This window comes from Amia ocellicauda, chromosome 6 (genome assembly GCF_036373705.1).
Source record: "Amia ocellicauda isolate fAmiCal2 chromosome 6, fAmiCal2.hap1, whole genome shotgun sequence".
NCBI lineage: Eukaryota > Metazoa > Chordata > Actinopteri > Amiiformes > Amiidae > Amia > Amia ocellicauda.
Window position 1 is genome coordinate 20,596,454 of NC_089855.1, and position 22,182 is coordinate 20,618,635.

The following is a 22,182-nucleotide window of genomic DNA, read 5'->3' on the forward strand; positions in this document are numbered from 1 at the left end:
ACGACAAATGTATCAAAATAAAATATGCTTAAAGGCTGCCCGAAAAGCTGAAAATGTGTCCAGTTTTATAAAGGTGTCTGAAGTTTAGATAATCATAAACCACTGTTACAGAATAACAGTTTCGTGTGTACACAACGTAGCAATAATGCGTAATTAGTGCAAAGCTACTGCTGTGCCGACAAAACATGAATGTATTAGAAATACGATCAATAATAATAATAATCATAATAGTAGGTTATGATGTTATAATAAGTTATGGAGCAATTGTTCTTTCATATTATTATTGCCACAGCAAATATATCTCAAATGTTCTGCACTCAATTGTATCCATCGCTGGTGCTCGTTGGTTACATTTCCCTTTAAGGAAGAGACTTGCGCAAACTCAATAGTGTGCCCTCGGCTGCCATCTTGGTGAGCTGAGACAAACGTCTGTGCAGATGCGAAAAAAAATAGAGGGAGGTGAATGAATTAGTTGTGTCGATAAGGAGTTAAAGTTAATAGCATTGTTCCAGTTTTGACCCATTGTGCGATTGAATTCCCTGGTGCCATGCCGGCTGTCCCCTTGCCACCCAAAGAGAGTAACCTCTTTAAGAGGATCCTGGTAAGTTTGCAATACAGACTGTGAAGAAGTCAGAAATCCAGCTAAAGGACAGAGTGAAATAGAGAATAACTTGGACATGAACAGCCAGTCCCATATGGGTAGAGACGAGGCGTTTCTTGTGTGTCTTTGTTGAGAATGATATGGAAAGTTGTTTTAAACTGGTGAGGTGGGTGAATTATGGTTGCAGTCGGAAGTTTGTACTGAGCTGCGGTGTCTGTTTGAAGTTGAATAGCCCAGTGAAACAAACAAACAAACAAATCGGCAGATCCTTGAATTAAGGCCGAAACGGCGCTGTAAAATGCGTGGAAAGGACTGTCGGGACATGTGTATTTATATCCACAATATGTTGCGTGTACATGCTAGTGACTGGTGTCTAGGATATGACACTGTGCTGTTGTCGAGTTGGAAACAAAATAACCGCCCAGGTTCTCGAACGTGGATTGTAGATGAGGTTCTAAAATATTGTTAAAACGCGACACAAATAGAAAATCCTCATTCGTAATTAGTTATGTGTGTGTCCATTTGTACGACAGGACACAAGGCGTGCTCTCCTCATGTCTGTACCATGAGCACTTGCTCCTGTAGAGGGGGTCCGACTTGTGTGCTGTTGTTCAGACATGCTCCATTATTTAAGTTCAACTAGGGATTAGAGTTATGTCGTTTTGTACCATTCCTGCATTATCCAGCTGTGGTTGAATATGTATGTACATATTTTAAAATAATCTACAGACCAGTCATGATCAAATAGGCTTATATTTGTGAAGATGTGTTCAATAACCAAATTGTGTTTATTTCTTTATTTTACCACAGTCACTGGGATGTTTAATTTATAGCAGTACTTTGTTACCCTAGCTGTATGTAAAGTTAGTCTATGGCTTGTGCCTAACTGCTTTCTGAAGAGCAGGTTCTATAAATAAATCTTGGCCCCTAGATGAAGTTACTATTTTGTGTCACAAGTTCTCCTCCTAGTATCTCCGACAAAAGCTGTAAAACCTTAGGAATTCATTCAGATTAAGGGATATAGATGAGTTATTTGAGGGTAGATGCAGTACACAACAAATAGAAAGAAATTTAGAAATAGATAATTCATTTCCTTATTTGTTTTAAAACAATGTTTCGATCATTTCTCTATATTTGTTAGGTCTTCTATGCGTCTGTAATTGTTTGACATTTAAATGTATGAATCCACTGTGTTTTAGTGTCTGTCAATGTTTGTGTACGCTATGCTGTAATTGGAAAATAACAGTATGCCCTTTGGCAATTGGTTACTAATGCTTGGATAAGTATCCCACAATTACTACTAAATTATTTGTTGCATTCACACAGTCTCTGCTGTCAAAATGTTCAATGAAATATTAGCTAAGAGCTGTTGCTGTCACATCCAAGGACAGATTAACTGAGAATTTCATATTATTATTCTTATTAGTATTGATCTTCCACTTCCAAGGCAAACCATAATTGTCTGCTTTTTTTTTCTTCTTCTTCTTAAAAACAATTACAAAAATCCCACTAATTGCTCACCGTTCTTGATTTTGTTCTTGTTGTCTCCATAGAAATGTTACGAACAAAAGCAGTACAAAAATGGACTGAAGTTTTGCAAGATGATTCTTGTCAATCCAAAATTTGCTGAGCATGGAGGTATGTTGTTTGGAAGAAGATGAAAGGGATATTAATGTGCTCAATTTGTTATGGCTCATATGCTCCACATATCTTTTTTTTATAAAGATACATATTGAAAAAAAAGACAAATGTGGCTCAGTGGTTAATGTGGGATATGTTTTCCCCCCTCATCCTATCTGTAATATTGAACCTAATAATCATATCTTATAATAGCTATATTTCCTCCTACAAAAGTGAATTGTCAAAAGTCAGAAGCTTTATTCATGACAAAAACACTGAGTGAGAGAGGCACAACAATTATGATCTACAGGTTTCTATTTATTTACATTGAATTTGTTTCCAGAATCATTCCGAATTAGGACCTTTTCTTGACACCAGTATCCTCCCCTCTAATATGTGTTTTTGTTTTGCAGAGACTCTGGCAATGAAGGGGCTCACTCTCAATTGCTTAGGAAAGAAAGATGAGGCGTATGAGTTTGTCAGGAGAGGACTACGTAATGATTTAAAAAGCCATGTCTGTATCTTTTGCAGTGCCTGTTTATTTGTGCATAGTGAAAGTAGTCGAGCGGTTATTGGTGTGTTATCTTTATCTGGATTCTCCTTATGAATGATCCTTTTCTTGTTTTGTTAAATACCATAATTCACTTATTCCCTTTTAAGTTCATATATAATGAAAATAATTGTGAGTTTTAGAACCATTTTTCAAAACAAAATATCATGTGTATTTTTAATCAATTTAATATAAGCCATTGTGATTAAAACAACTAAAATAGGTATGGTTGACAATCGCTATTTAAGAGGGCTAACATCTGTAAAACCTATCCTACAAGCTTCACTTATTTTTTATTATGTGAACATTGATTGTGACCTGCTTTCTATCCCTATCTTTAACACATTCTGATAGTTGTATAGTCTTGTTTTTGTGCTGAATGTCGATATGAACATCTTGCTTATTTACAGTCCATGCCCATTTTATGTTTGTATTTATAAAGACTCAACGTTGCAGCTTCTGACATCGTGATGTTCACGATCACGTCACCAAGCACGATACTGTTTCTCAACTGGCCGGATATTTAATACAGCCACCGAGTTAAGTGATAAGTGTGTGCCGTCTGTCATGTTCCTTAACTGACAATGTGTAAGGCTGGCATGTCTATGGACTCCTGCAAAGATCTGACAAGAAGTACGATGAGGCCATTAAGTGCTATCGCAACGCACTCAAGCTGGATAAAGACAACCTGCAGATCCTCAGAGACCTGTCCCTGCTGCAGATACAGATGCGAGACCTGGAAGGGTACAGGGTAAGAGACCTTTACAATAGGGTGCTTGTAGGACTTCAAAAGATAATCTGTAACTAACTTTTTCAAAAGGTTTAGAGCTTTTCTTTACTTGTCATTATTTTCGTTTTCATACCCAATAGTAGTCATGGTCACAGCAAAAAGCGCATGTAATGCTGCAAATCCCTCGGAGAATGATCAGAGTTAGGTTTGTCTGGTAGATTGGATCGTTTAACTGTGCCGGAGTTTATTGCAGATGATGGAATCACTGCTTACTGTTCTGTACACACGTTGTTGTCTGAGTTTTAACACTACCGTCCCTGTGAAATTATCAACTACTATTGGTTTAAAAACCAGCTGTTAACATCACTTGACTGTGGAATGAAAGGTGTAACTCTATTTTAAGTTAAGGCATGTTATACAGGTTACTGTTTATGAAATGCACACTATTTTAAAGTCCCAGTTTGGTCATAATAAACTATGACCATAAGAAGGCACATTTCTAGATTGACAAGACTCAAGCATTTCATGGTGGGGGGTCTGTTGCCCATTGTACCATGTGAAGTTGTTCAAATGGGGAAGAGCAAGAAGAGAAGGATTAAGAACAAAGATAGTACAGTATGAAATAACTATAAATAGTGCTCTCAATGCCCTAAATTATATAGAATCCAAGTAAATTGTAATTCTCCTTTTTCCCCAAAAATAATTGATATGCCTCTGGTGGTTAGCTTTTGAAAAGAGGAGAAAAAAAACAACACATCGGATTATCCAAATTGACATTGAAATTTCATAAACCGTTTATTTATTCTCTATGAATTTTTAGCTCTTGGTAAAGGTGAAGAATTAGCAGCAGTGGAGATTGAAGCAGTCTAGCCACGGGCCAGGTACAGCACAGCAAGCGCAGTCAGCCTTCCTCACACGGCTCCAGGGACTGTGTGAGTCTCAGCCCTGACCTGGAGGGACTGCCCTCTACTGGGGGGACAGGGTAATTCAATCTCCATGCTTATTCATTCTGGGGCCAGGCACAGCAGGACAGGGTGTGAACCTTCAGGGAAATCCCACACAAAACCTAGTCCATACTCCAGACATTTCTATCTCTGTCTCTCTGAATTCAAGATCATACTTGGCAGGGAGAGAAGGGCAAAGTGTCAAGGCACTACATGGGTGTCTGTATAATTACATATCATATATATGTAATAGGATGTCTTGTATGTGCTGTAAGAAAATCCAATATTGTTCTTGTCTTTTCTCTGTAACTAGGAAACCAGGTACCAGCTGCTGCAGTTAAGACCAACACAGCGGGCTTCGTGGATTGGCTATGCCATCGCTTACCATTTACTTAAGGACTATGACACGGCCTTAAGATTGCTGGAAGAATTCAGAAAAACTCAGCAGGTGAGAATTATATATCTATATATATATCTATATATATCTATATATATATATATATATATATATATATAGATATATATATATATTTTTTTTTTTTAAAGCAGATTCTATCAGGCTAGAAAGTATTTATTTTCTTCCCAAAACATGGGTTTAAGTATTCATAGCTGCTACAGACATTGAAGGAAAACATTTGACAAAATCCTTTTCAGAATGAGATTGAATCACATTTTTCATAACCCCATAAAGCAGCAATTCTTAAATACAAAATGTACCAGACTGACTCTGCCTTTCTTAACAGGTCACCATAGATAACGGGTGCTGGTCGTACGGCTGAGTGTAACAATAATTGTCGTGGTAACAGGGTATTAACTCTCAGACGTGTGTTACTCCGTTTTAGTTAAGAATTTAAAGAGGATCTTAAAGGAGAAAGTGTAGGGTTAACGCAAAGAATCTTAATGGCTTTGAGGATGGGTTCATTATACTGAAAATGTAAGAATGGGTATAGCTTTTATTAGCTTGAGGTTAATGATCCAAATACTATATACAATATCAGCTTGAGAAAGCTGAGATGTTGTAATTCAGTTGTGTGACTTAGCTCCATGTTGTATTACTTTTGTTATTTGAAGTAAAGCTATTTAAGCTAATAAAGTTCTTGGGGCTGTTTTGGAGTGTAAGGTAAGCCGACCATCTGTCTTAACTTTGTTGTGAAGTGGCATGTGAGATTATATGACTAAAATACTTAATTTTGCTCACAGGTTCCTCCCAATAAAATTGATTATGAGTACAGTGAGTTGCTACTCTTCCAGAATGACGTCATGAGAGAGGGCAATTTGTTCCAGGAGTCTTTAGAACACATAGAAGCATATGAGAAGCAAATATGCGATCAACTTAAGGTAGAAGAAATAAAAGGTAAATGTTTTCTGAATTAGCCGTTTATGTCAGGTTGTGTGATTAATTACTCCCTTTCATTGAAGGGTCTTGAGCTCTTGCAAGACAACCTAAAGAGAGGGGTTGAGGAACTGATGAGGAAATATGCTTACATTCATTCCTTCATTGTTCACTATGATGTCTTTCATTACTCCTCAATTTGTTTTATACACATTGTTTTACCATTTTATATTAATCATTTATAGTTATTTGTGTAGTTGTTGGTAATTAATCAATAAATAAACTAAAAACCAAACATTTTCTGATATGTATTCCTCCCTGTTGATATCCTTGTCATTGTAGTAAAAAAATGTATGTGGCCTAGCAGGGCTTAACTGAATTCCTTGTGCGTATAATTTCCTACCTCATTGGATATGGCTTGCATTATATTAACTCCAAAGCTAGAACCTTTGCATGCTATGTTAGACATAATTTCTAGCTGCAGTATTACATCTAGAACTGGGCTGGTACATGAACAGAAAGATTGCTGTGCACTATAGTGTGAATGACATTAAACTACTTACACAGCAGAGATCGTTCTCTCATTAAATACGAACATATTATACCTCTTTCAACTTGCATTTTAATAGTAAATGGTGACAGTATAAAATGGATTCCTGATAGATAGTAGCTTAATAACATATCATGTTTGGATTAATTTCCTTTTCAATAGGTGAAATGCTGTTAAAACTGGGAAGGCTAGAGGAGGCTGCTAGTGTATACCGGGTTCTCATCGATCGTAATGCAGAAAACTGGTCTTACTATGAAGGCCTGGAAAAAGCTCTCCAGCCAAGTAAGTAATACCTTGATGGCTGTCTTCACTGATGCGATTATTGGATTTAGTATGGTAACATACCTTTAATTATTGAAGATTTTTTGTATTGCTGTACAGCACATATTTTCCTAGCTATTCTATGAGCTGCTTTTATTCTCGTTTGGTTTGACTTGTTCATTATACTAGATGCACTTCTAATTGGTTTACAACAACATGTTTACTTACCTGAAGTAATGTGCATCAATTGGAAGTGGTTATTATTACTACTTAAGGAATGTAGTTTACTTTGTAGTGTAACAGTTCACATAAGTATTGAGAACTTAGCCTACTCTATATAACATATTGCAGGCACATTACTAGAAGTGGCCTAATATCATAAAGCAATACAGAATGACATCGGGGGCAGTAAAGAGTAATACCATAAATTGATCAATGTGATGCAAATTAATCTTATATAAACTGTCCTTTTTTATGTTATACCAAGAAATATACATTAAAAGCTCTACTGACATTGCTGGAGAGAGTGTGTTTATTTTTCTCCTTCTTTTCTTGAAAAAGGCACTGTGGAGAAGAGGCTGCAGATTTATGTAGAAGTAGGAAACATAAATCCCAGAGCTGTCTCTCCAAAGAGGCTGCCACTGAACTTTCTTTCAGGTACAAATCGCACACATTTGTAGCAGAAGTGTTTTCCACAACACCAGCTGTAAGTTAGGGCTGGGCGGTATGGCCAAAATACAGTATCACGGTATTTTTCAAATTTTTGACGGTATGACGGTATTTTTTAATATACTGTTCGTAAAGCAAAAATAAAAGGACACAACTGACATTCAGTTATGTGTCCCTGTTCTGTGTCTGTTGTCTTGAAACCAAATCATGTCCACATTGTCAACAACACACCTTTATTCGGGACAGATTCACTGGGGTCACTTTGCGGTGAAGTTTCACCCGCACTCCTCTCCTCCATCTCGTCTTCACTCATTGTGCATTGATCACGTTTGTTTGTTTATGTCAACACGCAATACACATGGCATTTATTTTTTTATATTTGGCTGAGGCGCATTCATTCCAGGATAAGGGTCGCGCTGAGAAGTGCAGTAGCGCAGAGATTCAGAGACGCGCGTTCTTGCACTGTTTCTGCGTGACACCGATCCCATTGGTGGAGCCGTGCAGATCTGCACAGACCTGCGGAAATTTGCATTACACGAACACTGTCGGTGTTCTTTGATCAGATGTGTCTCATGTCAAACAGCGCAGTCTCAAGCAGCCACGCAGCAAGTAGTGGGATATGTGAACACGATCAAGTTTATTGGTAGCTGAATGCTGTGACTGAATGACACGGTAATTAGTAAAGTATTCAATTTTGCATAGAAAACTTTAAAATACTGGTATGAAGGTATAGTAGAAGTCCAAACTGGTCCGTAAATGAATACCGGTATATCGTTTTTTACGGTATACCGCCCAGCCCTACTGTAAGTCTTCATGAAGTACCTGTTTGTAGTTTACGATCTGCAATGCCTGCATCTTGCAGGTGAGAATAATACAGGCGACCCCCTGCATTTACGAAAAAAAGTCATGCCTCTAAACCCCCCTGAGTTGCGTCAGCTGTTCGCATTTAGTGCGGTGTATGACACAGACTCCAAAACCAGAAATGCCCAACATTACTTGAACTGCATGCATATCCACCACGTCATTCCTCACTTTATAATTATTTTTATTCCTTATATATACTCTTTTCCCTCTTTCTGTATAAAGGTGTTGCTTCTCGGAACATGTTGTATTTAGTCAAATATTTAAAGAAAATGACATTGCTCAGGTGTGTGTAAACATCGTACTATGTTACTTTCCTTCAGTCCAAAGTAACTGCCTCTTCCCAGTATAATCTTAATTGTTGTATAATACTATAAAACTTACTAATCGTTTCTTCTTTTTGCTTTCAGGACAAAAATTCAGAGAAAAAATTGGCAAATTTTTAAGAGTAAATTTCAGCAAAGGCTGTCCTCCCTTGTTCACAACATTGAAATCATTATACAGCAACCAGGAAAAGGTAAGATGTGATTTCATACAATAAGCAATCGTTTAAAAAGCATAGTTGTTTTGAAATTAAATGTAAAATACCAGAAAAATATGTGACTGATTTTAGAATCAGACATGAACTTATGTAGGTCTTTTGTATTGAATATATTTCCTTCTTTTGCATTAAATAGGTGGCTGTAATACAAGAACTAGTTACTGGGTATGAATCTTCTCTGAAGACATGTGATTTGTTCAGTCCTAATGGTAAGTGATATTTATTTGTAGTATTCATTATTTTGTAAAATATGACTGTTACCTTGTGTGTATTTTCCTTTTGCCTGTTTATTGATGGCATTTGGGGTGTCAAAGTGTCATAGAATGATATGCTATAACAATGAAAAAGAAACCAAAAATAAAATTGGTGCAAGTGGAACAGTATACACCTGTCAGGAAAGTCCAGGAAAATGGTATAAGCCATATGCAAGATATGAGAACCCATCCAATGAAACCAATTTGTCTTTTGAAGGTAGAAATATGGAAACCATGGTAGTGTGAAGTTATTTATTAGTTAATATTCTACTGTTTGTTTTTTACTTTTAAAGAAAGTGGTGAAAAGGAGCCTCCAACAACACTGCTTTGGGTTCGATATTTCCTGGCACAGCATTTTGACAAACTGGGCAAGAGGGCTTTGGCTCTGGAATACATCAATGCTGCAATCGAAAGCACCCCCACTCTTATAGAACTGTTCTATGTAAAGGCAAAAATCTATAAGGTGAGCAAACTGTTTTTCTTGAGTATTTAGAATTATGTCATAGCATAGTTAATAAATGTTCATTTGATCATCATATGTTGAAGGAAATTGAATAACTTGAGTCACGTGCATGAAACTAGTAACAGGTCTTAATAGAGAGGGTTTTTTTGTTTTTACATTTATTTAGAATGACAGTTTGTTTACTTTCCAAGATCTTGGTTAGTGTTGAACATGATGAAAAGTAACTGTTCCAAACCTTTATTTAATAGCATGCAGGCAACCTAAAGGAAGCCGCAAAGTGGATGGATGAAGCGCAGTCCCTTGATACAGCTGACCGTTTCATCAATTCAAAGTGTGCAAAATACATGCTGAGAGCTGGCATGATTAAGGAGGCCGAGGAGATGTGCTCTAAGTTCACCAGGGTGAGAGATAACATTTAGGTTTTAAAGCAGCAGTCCCCAACACTGATCTTGTATAGCTGCAGGGTTTATTGATTTACCTTCCAACAGAGCTCTCCCTGCCACAGTTAAACTCCTTTTCACCTTAATTAGTCTGTTAATATCGTCTCAGGTTGAAGACATGTAGACCTGAGAGATTGGAGATTTTATGGTTTGGGCAGGACAGGATGCTGAATAAAAGTGTGTTTTATACTATTCCCTCTTGGTATTCTTATTGTATTCATTTTTTTTTTTTTTTTATATGGACAAGTCCTCTTCTTAATAGCAACTGTTTACTGCAATTGTGCAATTCTAATGTGTTGTGGTATCCCTCTGAGAAAGACAGGATATCTTAGACAAGATAATTGAGATGTCTGTCAAAACATGTACAGTTTGCAAGTACAAGTGCACTAGTTTTTTGCTTTGTGTGTGTATGTTTTTGGTTACTTTTCTTTCCCGTGATAGTTTTTTACATTACATTTTTTTATTTTCAACCACAAATATGACAAATTGAAAGGGGATTACATTTTGTTTTACATTTGTAGGAAGGCACATCGTCCATGGACAACCTCAATGAAATGCAGTGTATGTGGTTCCAGACAGAATGTGCCACTTCTTACCAGAGTCTTGGAAAATATGGCGATGCTCTGAAGAAATGTCATGAAATAGAACGGGTAAGTAAACGAAATTGATGCAAGAAAACGATTTAATCACTTCAGGTTGGTGGTCAAGACTGTGCTTCCTTTATTGTATGTTAATTCAAAATTAGGCTTAATAAAGGCTTAATTTACAGCACAAATACCTATATAAAATAAAGTATTTTTAGTGAAGATATACATTTATAAATATATACAGCTCTGGAAAAAATTGAGACCACTGCAAATTTTTCTTAAATCAGCATCTCTACATGTATGGCAGCCATTCCATTGCATTCATATTTTTATTTGGAATTTGGGAGAAATGTCGTCAGTAGTTTATAGAATAAAGCAATGTTCATTTTACCCAAACACAAACCTATAAATAGTAAAACCAGAGAAACTGATAATTTTGCAGTGGTCTCTTAATTTCTTCCAGAGCTGTATATATTCATAATACTTTATAATACATATTTATATTACATGTATATTGGATATTCAGATTTCCACATGAGGAGGCAGTCCATGACAGTACTGTTACTCAGGTAGTGACTGGTGTTTGACATGTGAAGGAGCGTTTGTGAAAGTAATAAATAGGCATTGACCCTTATAGATTTTCTTTTGCTTATAGCATTTTTTTGAGATCACAGATGACCAGTTTGATTTCCATACCTACTGCATGAGGAAGATGACTCTGCGTGCCTATGTGGACCTGCTCAAACTGGAGGATGTCCTCAGAAGACACTCCTTTTACTTCAAAGCAGCACGGTGTGCCATCGAAATCTACTTGAAGCTCCACGATAATCCTCTAACAAATGAAAGCCAGGAACAGGAAGTCAACTCGGGTGAGTTCTTCTCCATCGATAGCTTTACCACCTGTGTTCTGCACCGCATAAGTGTTATACCTGCAAAAGCCTTTTGGACATATGGCTGACCTGTCTGCCCTAATGCTTGCCTGTGCCTTTGGGGATCAACAGAGAACCTGTCTGCCAAGGAGCTGAAGAAGATGCTGAGCAAGCAGCGGCGAGCACAGAAGAAAGCTAAGCTGGAGGAGGAGAGGCGGCATGCAGAGCGAGAGAGGCAGCAGAAGAACCAGAAGAAGAGGAGGGATGAGGAAGAGGAGGAGACCAGTGGCCCAAAAGAGGAACTTGTACCAGAGAAACTTGAACGGGTAGGAGCTGAGGGAGTGATGAGCCATTTCCATGCATCTTCAAACCCATAAGAAACATTTATGAAAATAGACAGATCAATATTTAATGGTTAATCTATTATTAACTGCTGTATCGCATTAAAACTGTTCAAGAGATGAGCTGAGCTGAAGATATTCTTTAGCATTTTAAATCGTTATGCTTAGTAGCATTATATAATTATAACTTTTTTAGTTTTTACAATTATCTTAACTGTTTGCATTGCAGGTGGCTGATGTGTTGTATTTAATCATATTTTGAAATCGAATATTTAAGGAGAATAGACAGAATTTAAATATAAGAAATATACAGCAATTGTAAAAGGTATCCAGAGAGGTTGTCTGTTTCCAGACGGGCTCCTGCAAGCACGTTCAATATTGGACAGACTTTCGAGGGCCCTCAAAATTGAAGCGACTTTTTAAGCTGATTTATGAAAAAAAAAAAAAACACTTGTAGATTGGTACTTCCATTCACTAGGGCATCATCTGAACTATGCATGTTATTTTTAAACCTCCTTCCTGCAGTTGTACATGTTTTATTCACTATTTTTCAGCAGCAACCTGCATCCGTATGAACCTATTGGTACAAGTGGTGTTTTGTAACGTGTTAACTCTGTTTTCTCTGTCAATGCAGATTGAAAACCCATTAGAAGAGGCTGTCAAGTTCCTGACTCCCCTCAAAAACCTTGTGGCAGACTGTATAGATACGCACCTTCTAGCATTTGAAATCTATTTTAGAAAAGGTAAGGTTGTCGTTGTACAGACATTTCCAAGTGATTGTTTTAAGAAAGATAAGGAACCAGAAGACTGACAAGATCAACATACTGCAATTTTGAGAGCTTGAAGAGAGAGATGCATTTTACCTCTTCATACTGTATATCTACATTTTCTGTTTTTGTTGCTCCTAAGGAAAGTTCCTCTTAATGCTCCAGTCCGTTAAACGAGCCCATGCCATTGATGCTGACAACCCATGGCTGCATGAATGTTTGATTAGATTCTCTAAAGCTGGTAAGTTCTTCATTAGAAAAACAAGAAACTATATAGTCAGCATTATTATTGAGAGAAATAGTGGCATTGTATTAGTGTGCATGTCATATTTAAGACTAGAATATTGGTTTAGGGAACCATACAGTGGTTCTTTTTTGGAAGGTTTTGCTGTCACTCGTCAGCACTTGAGCAGGCCAACCCACATTGCACCAGTCACCTGAGTAAAAAAATTATCCTCAATCTAACTTGCTGAAAGCATCAGTGCTCAGGTGACAGTGCAGATTGCTGTATTTTGTCACCTCATGCATGAATTGTAATGATTGTTGTTTTTTGCAGTATCAGATCATAGTAACCTTCATGAAACCATTAACAAAGTCTTGACTCAAGAGATGAAGAAAATCTTTGCTAAGAAGAATTATGAGAGCTTCAATGAAGAATTTCTCAAGAAGAAGTCCAACTCTGTTGAGCACCTTCTGTCAGGTAGGAATCGGCTGCTCTGATTTCCATACATTACTGTGAGACAACACTTTAGTGGTTCTTCTCTGCAGATTTTTGTTAAGTTTTTCCTGTACTCAAATTGATAATGGTTAAAATGTTAATATTTGGTCTGTGGAGGTTGTTTATCATGTCACATTTTGACCAAACTTCTCCTTTCTAAAACTACTATAGGTGCCAAAATGATGTATTTCCTGGATAACTCAAGGCAAGAGAAAGCCATCTCCATAGCCACACAACTGGATGAAACCATGTCCGACAGAAATGTAAAGGTAATATCATTATCGCTCTATGGGTTCGACTAATAATGTAACGCGTGTAAAATGGCAGCGTGTAATCGATGATATGTAGCCGAGTGGACTTGCATGTAATTTCATTAACATGCTCATTCATACATCATTTTGATTCTTCACTCAGACGTGCACCAAGGTCTTGGAAGCCCTATTAGATGGGAGTTTTGGGAGTTTACAGTTGCAGGCAGAGGACTATCGTACAGCGTGCCACAAGCTCTTCCCACTGGCCACCGCCTTCATGCCGATGGCTAATGAGGATGACAAGAGCCCCGCCATGAACAATGCTACTATTAATCACGACGTGCTGTCCAATGAAATCTGACCCCCACAGGAACATCATGTGACCTTGTGCATCACTGAACTGCAAGCACTGGACGTAGATGAGGTTTACTTTTCAAAGACGTAGCAGAATCAATTACAGTATCTGCCTGGATGTAACACTTTTACATAGCTTTATTTGTTGAAGATTTCAAAGATTTTTTTAATTTAATTTTAAGAGTGCTGCCAATACATTTATTTTCCCTCCCCCTATACTCGGAAAGAAAAAGGTTTTATTTGTTACTTTTCTGACCATTGCCATAAAGTTTCTGTTAAAAGTGAATACAAAAGGTATGTAACTTTAAGAAAATGCTTAAAAGTGTATAAACACACAGTTTCTTGTGTGAGATGAGCAGAGCTTTATTTAAATCCATCATACTTTTTAATCAAAATTTTCAACCCCAAAGCTTATTTTCTACCATTTTAAAAGAGTGTTAGCTTCGGCTAATGTGCATGAGATTGCTTGAAGCCCTTCGGGGAAAAAAAATAAAGAAAATATTGGTGAATGCAAGATGTGAGACGAATGTTTGTCAAATAACATTGTCTTAAAACTGCAGCAGATCTTCTGTGACTGACAACTTTGCACATGTTTTTATCTTTACTGTTTAGATTTTAGAAACCTCCATGCATATATTGGTGTAAAGACAAACAAATTAGCCTTAAGTGTGAAGACGGTTAAGAGATGCTGCAGTTTTAATGTAAAATAAAATGGAATACAATGCACTGTTTTTTGTGGTCTTATAATCTAGCCTTTTGCACTGTTAACATGAGTTTTAAAAAATGTATTTTCCCTAACATTGGCAAAAATCCAATGCAGAAGTACTTGAGCATGTTCTATTTGAAACCCTTCTCAGGGCTGCAAGAGATTTTGATTACTTTTTAAACTCCAATACAAACATGCAACCTTTTGTTCAAATTTGTATTAAAAAGAAAACATTTGAACTGTTTTGGGGGAGAAGTCTATCAAGGTTATTCTTCTTAAAAATGCATTTAACTTGCTCGATGGTTGTCTTTATCAAGAGATGTGTTCATGTTTGCTGTCCTCTGTGAGAAATTGTGGTTATTTCCAACTTTTGTCTGAATAGTTCCTAGGCAATTACATGTTAAGATCAGTTTGTTGAATTGGTTTTATTGGATAGAAGTGCTTGTGAATAATGTTGGTTATTTCTGGAGTGTGGGGGCTGGGAGGTGTGGCATTTAACAAAACACTTTTCCCCCCTTAATTTCGCTGTCCCCCAAAATGTGTTTGGAGTTCTGGAATAAAAACAAAAAAAATCCATGTACAATTTTGCCATTTTATGTAATGCTGTAATAAATTATTTTGTACTCAAACACAACATTTTGTTTTATTGTGTTAATCAGTAATCTGTATATATCCAGCTAACTAATCTAGTAGTTAAAAGGATATTTTATTCAATGCGTGCAAGGGAAGAGAGACCCATCACTCATGAAGCGATAAAACAACTCTTAAAGAAATGGCAGAAATACAGACAAATCTATACATATGTAGTTTTGATCGGTATATTGGTTGGGAAGGCATAAGGTGAATTCATGTTGGGGGTAGGGGGATTGTTAGATGGCCAATTTGTATAATCCTCTCTGGTGTAAAACACTTTCAAAATAATTTAGCATGTTTCCACCCTCAACCCTAACTGTCATGCTTTCAGCAGAGGTTGCCACACACCAATTCCCATTTCTCATTTGTGCACCGGTCCCATATCCATCAGTGTCAAATATTATTGCAGTAAGTATGATTCTAGATAGTCAGTATTAGTAGGTTAATATTAGTATTCTCCTTAATATTTTGTACATTAAATTTGGAATATTTAAAATTGTCTGTATTGTCAGTTGTAGGAGTCAAGGTCGTAGACAGAAGCCCTTTGAAGTGAAAGGGTCTAAGACCCAAGCACAGGGTGAAATATAAAGCAGATTGAAAATGACAAAAGCACACAAGGGAGACCAAGCAAGACTTAGCATTGAACTTGTGGAAGAAGGGTTTAGATACACAGCCACAAAGGGTGTGGGCTATGGAGAACAGGTGTATGTGATAATGACTAATTAACTTGAATTAAGAAAGCAAAGCAGAGTTGAAAACCAGGAAGAAAAGTAACTAGAAATCGGGTGACTATGACCTCTGGAAGTGATCTGGGGAAGTGTGGGGTGAATACATGACATGATGTTATTACATAAGTATTTGGTACCTCCAGTCCCACCCTGTGTCATTGTTTGGTTGTCTGAATATTTATTTATTTATGTAATTATTTAAAGAACCAATTGTCCCACTGTTGTCATTTTTCTGCAAAGGGGCCCAGAGTCTCCATCCTTTATTACCTTCAACGAGAATAGTTAGTACTGCCGCTGTCCTTGGATTCTGCAGAGACAAAATATAGTTAGTAAAATAAAGTCTGTGGCACCTCAGCAAAGGTGAGTTCAACTGTAGCGATTGTTTGTATAGCAAGAAATATTTCTGTAACCACCTGCACTGCTTCTGGTTAGAGAGAATCTTGTATCTGTGGGGTTCCTGATGTCCCTGGTACAGGAACCATTTCATGGTTTAATTCTCCACACTCTTGTTGTGCAATGCCCACACCCCAGGCACTGACCCCACTCGTTATCAGGCCATTCCCAATTATACAGTTTACATGGCTAACACTGGTAGTAGACTGTTTCGCACCTGAAGCCAGCAAAGTTACTTTCCCTCTTTCATTACATCTTATCTTTTAACAATGTATTATAGCCCGTAACTAACCTAGCACATCATTGCCTAGGGTTGTTCCTTTACTTGTGTTGCATACATAAATAATCAATAATCTATAATCACATATTCAATGGGAATGGAATGAGGCAGGTTAGTTCATGAGATGGAGGCTACAGTATCTACTATCATGTCCCACAACTGGACCCATAAGTGTGTTTGCAAATGCCCTCTTCTTACAACCCGACCTGTGGCAGGGGTCTGTCCTGTTTCTTAGCTCCATTCATCATTTGCATCACTTCTTCATAAGTGAACATGGGTGGTGCTGAGGGCAAGGGCTCTGTTTCTGGACTTCAGCTGGTCCTCAACGGGATGCATTTTCACCTCCCAAGAGACTCCCAACATCATCTACCTCCGACAGATGCCGACCAATCAAAACGCGGGGCTGTTGTGCGGTTCCATCCCCAAAACCAAGCCGGTGTCTCATACCCCTCAGCAATGGCTAATAATGAAAACAAAAATGTCTACTCTCCTCCTGCAGTTTACCACAGAAGGAGTAACACGAAAGAGCTGCATCCCGAGTATGACTGTCTGCAAACGAGGATCTTTAAAATCATTGTCATAGGCGACTCCAATGTCGGAAAGACCTGCCTGAGTTACAGATTTTGCGGAGGGAAATTTCTTAAAAACCCAGAAGCAACAATAGGGGTGGATTTCAGAGAGCGGACCGTAGAGATCGATGGAGAAAACATCAAGGTGAGACTTTATGTCCGTATATGGTTTCAGATTGACAAATACAAACACTGTGCATGTTTTCCATACAGACAATAATCTTTAGTAAATTCAGTTTAATGAGGGTAACATTATTCTGATCTGTTTTACATTTGTTCTCATTCTGTGATAAAATAGTTGAATTTAGAGGTTTAAGGATTTTAAAAGTATGTAGGCAGATTATCTAGACCAGGGGTCCCCAACCTTTTTCTGATGCTACTTTGTTCAAAAGTCTGAAGCTATAATTCATATATATTAAGGCAGTTTAAGTAGATGAACAGACACTCAAAGAATCAACAACAGTGATGCCTACATTGGACAACACATATTATTGAAGAAATAGATTTTAAAAAATACATTAAAAAAAGGGGATGGGGTGCATTTGGAGGCAACATCTACCCATTTGCATGATGATGAGTGCATACTACCAGTGCTCACTTATGGCTCTGAAACCTGGTCTCTTCATGCAAAATGATACAGAAACTGTGGACAACACAAAAGAGCGTGGAAAGATGTATGCTTGGAATCACAAGAAGAGAGAGAAAATAAATGGATCAGAACAAACGAAACTATGTGACATAATTGAAAGGGTGAACATAAGAACATAAGAAAGTTTACAATCGAGAGGAGGCCATTTGACCCATCGTGCTCGTTTGGTGTCCATTAATAACTAAGTGATCCAAGGATCCTATCCAGTCTATTTTTAAATGTTCCCAAACTTTCAGCTTCAACCACATCGCTGGGGAGTTTGTTCCAGATTGTGACGACTCTCTGTTTGAAGAAGTGTCTCCTGTTTTCTGTCTTGAATGCCTTGAAGCCCAATTTCCATCTGTGTCCCCGGGTGCGTGTGTCCCTGCTGATCTGGAAAAGCTCCTCTGGTTTGATGTGGTCGATGCCTTTCATGATTTTGAAGACTTGGATCAAGTCCCCACGTAGTCTCCTCTGTTCCAGGGTGAAAAGGTTCAGTTCCTCAGTCTCTCAGTAGGACTTTCCCTTCAGACCTGGAATAAGTCTGGTTGCTCTCCTCTGAACTGCCTCTAGAGCAGCGATATCTTTCTTGAAGTGTGGAGCCCAGAACTGTCCACAGTATCCAGATGAGCTCTAACTAGTGCATTGTACAGTCTGAACATTACTGCCCTTGTTCTGAATTCTATACTTTTGACAATATACCCTAACATCCTGTTTGCCTTTTTTATTGCTTCCCCACATTGTTTGGATGGAGAAAGTGAGGAGTCCACATAGACTCCTAGGTCTTTCTCATGCGTTACTTCATCTAGTTCTATTCCTCCCATAGTGTAATCATATTGGACATTTTTGTTACCTGCATGTAATACCTTGCACTTGTCCACATTGAATTTAATCTGCCAGGTGTCAACCCACAACTGAATATTATCTAAGTCCCTTTGAATAGCCTGTGCTACCAAGATTGTATCTGCTGAGCCACCTATTTTAGTATCATCTGCAAATTTGACAAGTATGTAAACTATCCCAGAGTCCAGATCATTAATATAGATTAGAAAAAGCACAGGCCCTAGTACTGATCCCTGTGGAACTCCACTAACAACCTCACTCCAGTTAGAAGCTACTCCTCTAATCGACACCCTCTGTTTCCTATACATCAACCAGTTCATAATCCATCTACTTACATTACCCTGACTGCCTACAGCTTCCAATCTAAGGATCAGTCTCTGGTGTGGAACCTTATCAAAGGCTTTTTTCACATGATCCACAGCTGCAGTTGCATGTTCAAAGAACTCTAATAGATTAGTAAGACATGATCTGCCTCGTCTAAACCCATGTTGACTATCTCCAAGAATATGGTTTTCATTAAGATGCTCCTCTATTTTCTGTCTAATAATTTTTTCCAACATTTTACAGGTGATGCAGGTGAGACTGATTGGTCTGTAATTTCCTGGCTCAGTTTTGTCTCTTTCTTGTGGATTGGTATGACATTTGCTGTCTTCCAGTCAGTTGGCACATCCCCTGTTCTAAGTGTCATTTGGAATATTTGAGTTAGCGGCCTATAAATAATTTCCCTCATTTAACATCTTAAAGTATCAATGGGCCAGATAGATTGCAAGAAGAACAGATCAAAGATGGACAAAGGAAACTATTGAGTGGACCTCAAGACATGAAATAAGTCCTAGAAGACGATCACATAAAAGATGGGAAGATGACATGAACTTTGCAGGTGTGACATGGAAAAGAGAAGCTGTACAAACAAAAAGTTGATTATAAAGATAACCCCTCTATCTTTCATTCAAAGGGACTTTATTAGATGACATATAAAAGGTGTCTAAACCAAACTAAAGCATTCCGCAAAAGTGCAACCCTTAAGTAGAAATTTGAGCAGTTGTAAACAAGTGTCACCAATTGTATCTCGCTTGTAACAAATAAAGCCATTCTTGTTTCCATTTGTTGTGTTCTTTAAGCCTTTTTTCTTATTTTTTCCACATATTACAGGGGTTCCAGACTTTTAAAATCACATCAAACTGTTAACTGATGCTTGTCTGTTTGTTTCTTTTCAGTTACAAATCTGGGACACAGCAGGTCAAGAGCGATTCCGGAAAAGCATGGTGGAGCACTACTACAGGAACGTGAAAGCAATCATCTTCGTCTATGACATCACTAAGCTATCCACCTTTGAGAACCTGCCAGAATGGATCGAGGAGTGCGGCAGACATTCCGTGTCCCCGTCCGTGCCTCAAATATTAGTTGGCAATAAGTGCGATCTGAGGGACAGGTGTCAGGTCTCTACTTCACTGGCCCAGAGACTTGCGGACAGTTACAACTTCCCCCTGTTTGAGACTTCGGCAAAGGACCCCAAAGAGAAGGAGCACGTGGACGCCATTTTTATGACCCTTGCATACAAGCTGAAAAACCACAAACCTTTAAGACTGAAGCAGCCCATTGAATGTAGCATGCTCCAGCTCCCAGAGAGACAGGATGAACCAAATCCATGTCTATGTTGAGCTTTGGATGTGCTGGGAGAAATTGCTGCATTGAATCTTCACTAAGGGTGGGTACATCCATCCCAATCATTCTCCCACCGACGAACTTTGTCTTTGTTCTGCTTTAAAAACTGTTAATTCCCAGTGTGGATATGTTCTGGATTAATGGTGCAAATAAAGTGGGCAGGGCTTTTTAATATGGGATTTTCCCCAGCATATTCCCTGGCCACTGTATTTGGAGCCCAGATTTACCCACATAGGTTACGGATTGTCCTAATAAATGCCATTGGAAGATGCCAATCCTTCCAGTAACTAATATTTAAAATAAAATGATGTAGATCACAAGTGCACAAGAGCAGATGGCTCAATGGGATTTGGCCATTACCGGAACTCTGGTGACTAATGTGCAGGAGTAGACTATCAACATCGACGCTCTCCTAACAGTGCAGCTGCTTGACATGCATCATTGGGCTTGTGTGTGGCGGTTGCCATTTCGGTAGCCTGTTTACAGACGTGTTTGTCTCAGAGTTGTAGCGGAAGTGTCTTAATCGATTGAATTTAGTTTAGTGTAACAGCCAAGAAAATTGTACAGATGTGGAAATGGACTAAAATTAGTCTGGATTGTCAGTATTAAGGTTTTTGTATGATTTTCATAATTTTGCATATTCATTTAGCATATTTATAAATGGCATCACTTTTTTTTTTCCTGTATATACTTTTCTCAATGGTTTTAAAAATGCACTTTAATATTTATTGAAATACTCGTGTATGTATGTCTTTTCAGTTGTGTTCCATTTGAGGATGTTTATTTTTTGCCGATGGTAATTGCACACACATCTGAAATTACCTGCAGGAATCAGGTCCCTCAATGAAGCACTTGTACAGTGCTTCTTTAAACTACAAAACACACTTCCTACCATGCACACTTTATGAAAACATGTATCCTAATGACAGAGAAATTACTAATTAAGAGAAAAGTCTAAATATGTGTTATCTAGCTCATGCAATATGTCCTTTTCATGTATGCAAAAGCTGTGTCAGACATTCACACTTCCATTTTTATTTTTTTATAAAATAATACTGACTATCTATGATGTATATATTGTGACTGTTACTGATATACAAACCAGTAAATTCACGATTGGGATTCTGTAGAAATGTCATTAAAATTACATAATCTTGCCGCTCTGTAGAACCTGAAACAGATTAATCTATTGTCATGGAGAATACACGCACCTCTGGGATAAGTACCTGCCTCAATAAATACTTAATTTTGAGTGAAGAATTCGGTCTGTCTGTATCTGTAATACAAATATATTAAATTGCTATAACCAAGGATTAACAAAACACCCTGGGGTGAGCTCTGGATGTGCATACTTCTTTTCATCTAAAGCCTCTGCCCAAAGCATGTTATAATCCATGTTATGAATACCATCATGAACCCTTTATCTGTGTACAGGGCTGATGGGAGAGGGCATCTGTGTTCAGGTGGCACCTCAGTACCCTGTGCTCAGTCCCTGAGCCCCATGTTGCTGGCTTCCATGTCCAAGATGAAAGGGCTGCTGGGGGTCAGGGTGGGCCAGGACAAGGGCCTGAGCCAGGGCATCACAAAGCTGGGAGAAGACAACTGGTAAGAAACCGGTTCCCCAGTCACAACACCACCCCTTCTCCGTGAAGAGATACAGAGGGCTGGCAATGCTGGCAAAGTCTTGCTTTTCTTTTCTTCTTTTTCACGGGGCTGAGTCTGGAAAACAAATCCTTCTGAAATAACAAGGTTTTTGGTTGTATAAGTTTGAGCTAAATAAACACGGGATTGGAATGGCTACAAACAGGCGGATGACTAAGAAATATAGTCATGAGAGGCATGAGAACTTAGACTTAGTGCACTCCCTCCACGAAAAGTGTTACTTTTAGCACTTTGCAAGCCCTGTGTGTTAGAATATAATGGGCTAATTAAAAAAGTCAACAAGGACGTGCAGCTGTAAACACATTTCTGCTTCTCGACATCTGCTGGGCTGCTAAAACAAAACAGTGAAGGTGTAAATGTTACCCAAGGTG

At 38.1% G+C, this 22,182-nt stretch overlaps 2 protein-coding genes across 2 annotated transcripts; both read left to right on the forward strand.

Moving 5' to 3' along the window:
- Positions 1-342: 342 nt before the first annotated feature.
- On the forward strand, positions 343-15,044 carry LOC136751201 (N-alpha-acetyltransferase 16, NatA auxiliary subunit). The gene is made up of 20 exons (XM_066706619.1): positions 343-601; positions 2,155-2,239; positions 2,635-2,739; positions 3,365-3,522; positions 4,759-4,893; positions 5,646-5,799; positions 6,491-6,610; positions 7,151-7,246; positions 8,530-8,636; positions 8,797-8,869; positions 9,208-9,377; positions 9,626-9,778; positions 10,339-10,467; positions 11,060-11,273; positions 11,406-11,599; positions 12,249-12,357; positions 12,524-12,622; positions 12,938-13,081; positions 13,271-13,368; positions 13,514-15,044. The coding sequence occupies exons 1-20, from the start codon at positions 548-550 to the stop codon at positions 13,709-13,711; spliced, it is 2,595 nt and encodes an 864-aa protein (XP_066562716.1). The 5' UTR covers positions 343-547; the 3' UTR covers positions 13,712-15,044.
- Positions 15,045-16,871: 1,827 nt separating this feature from the next.
- LOC136751205 (ras-related protein Rab-33B) lies at positions 16,872-21,459 on the forward strand. The gene is made up of 2 exons (XM_066706626.1): positions 16,872-17,158; positions 19,702-21,459. The coding sequence occupies exons 1-2, from the start codon at positions 16,901-16,903 to the stop codon at positions 20,143-20,145; spliced, it is 702 nt and encodes a 233-aa protein (XP_066562723.1). The 5' UTR covers positions 16,872-16,900; the 3' UTR covers positions 20,146-21,459.
- The last annotated feature ends 723 nt before the right edge of the window (positions 21,460-22,182 follow it).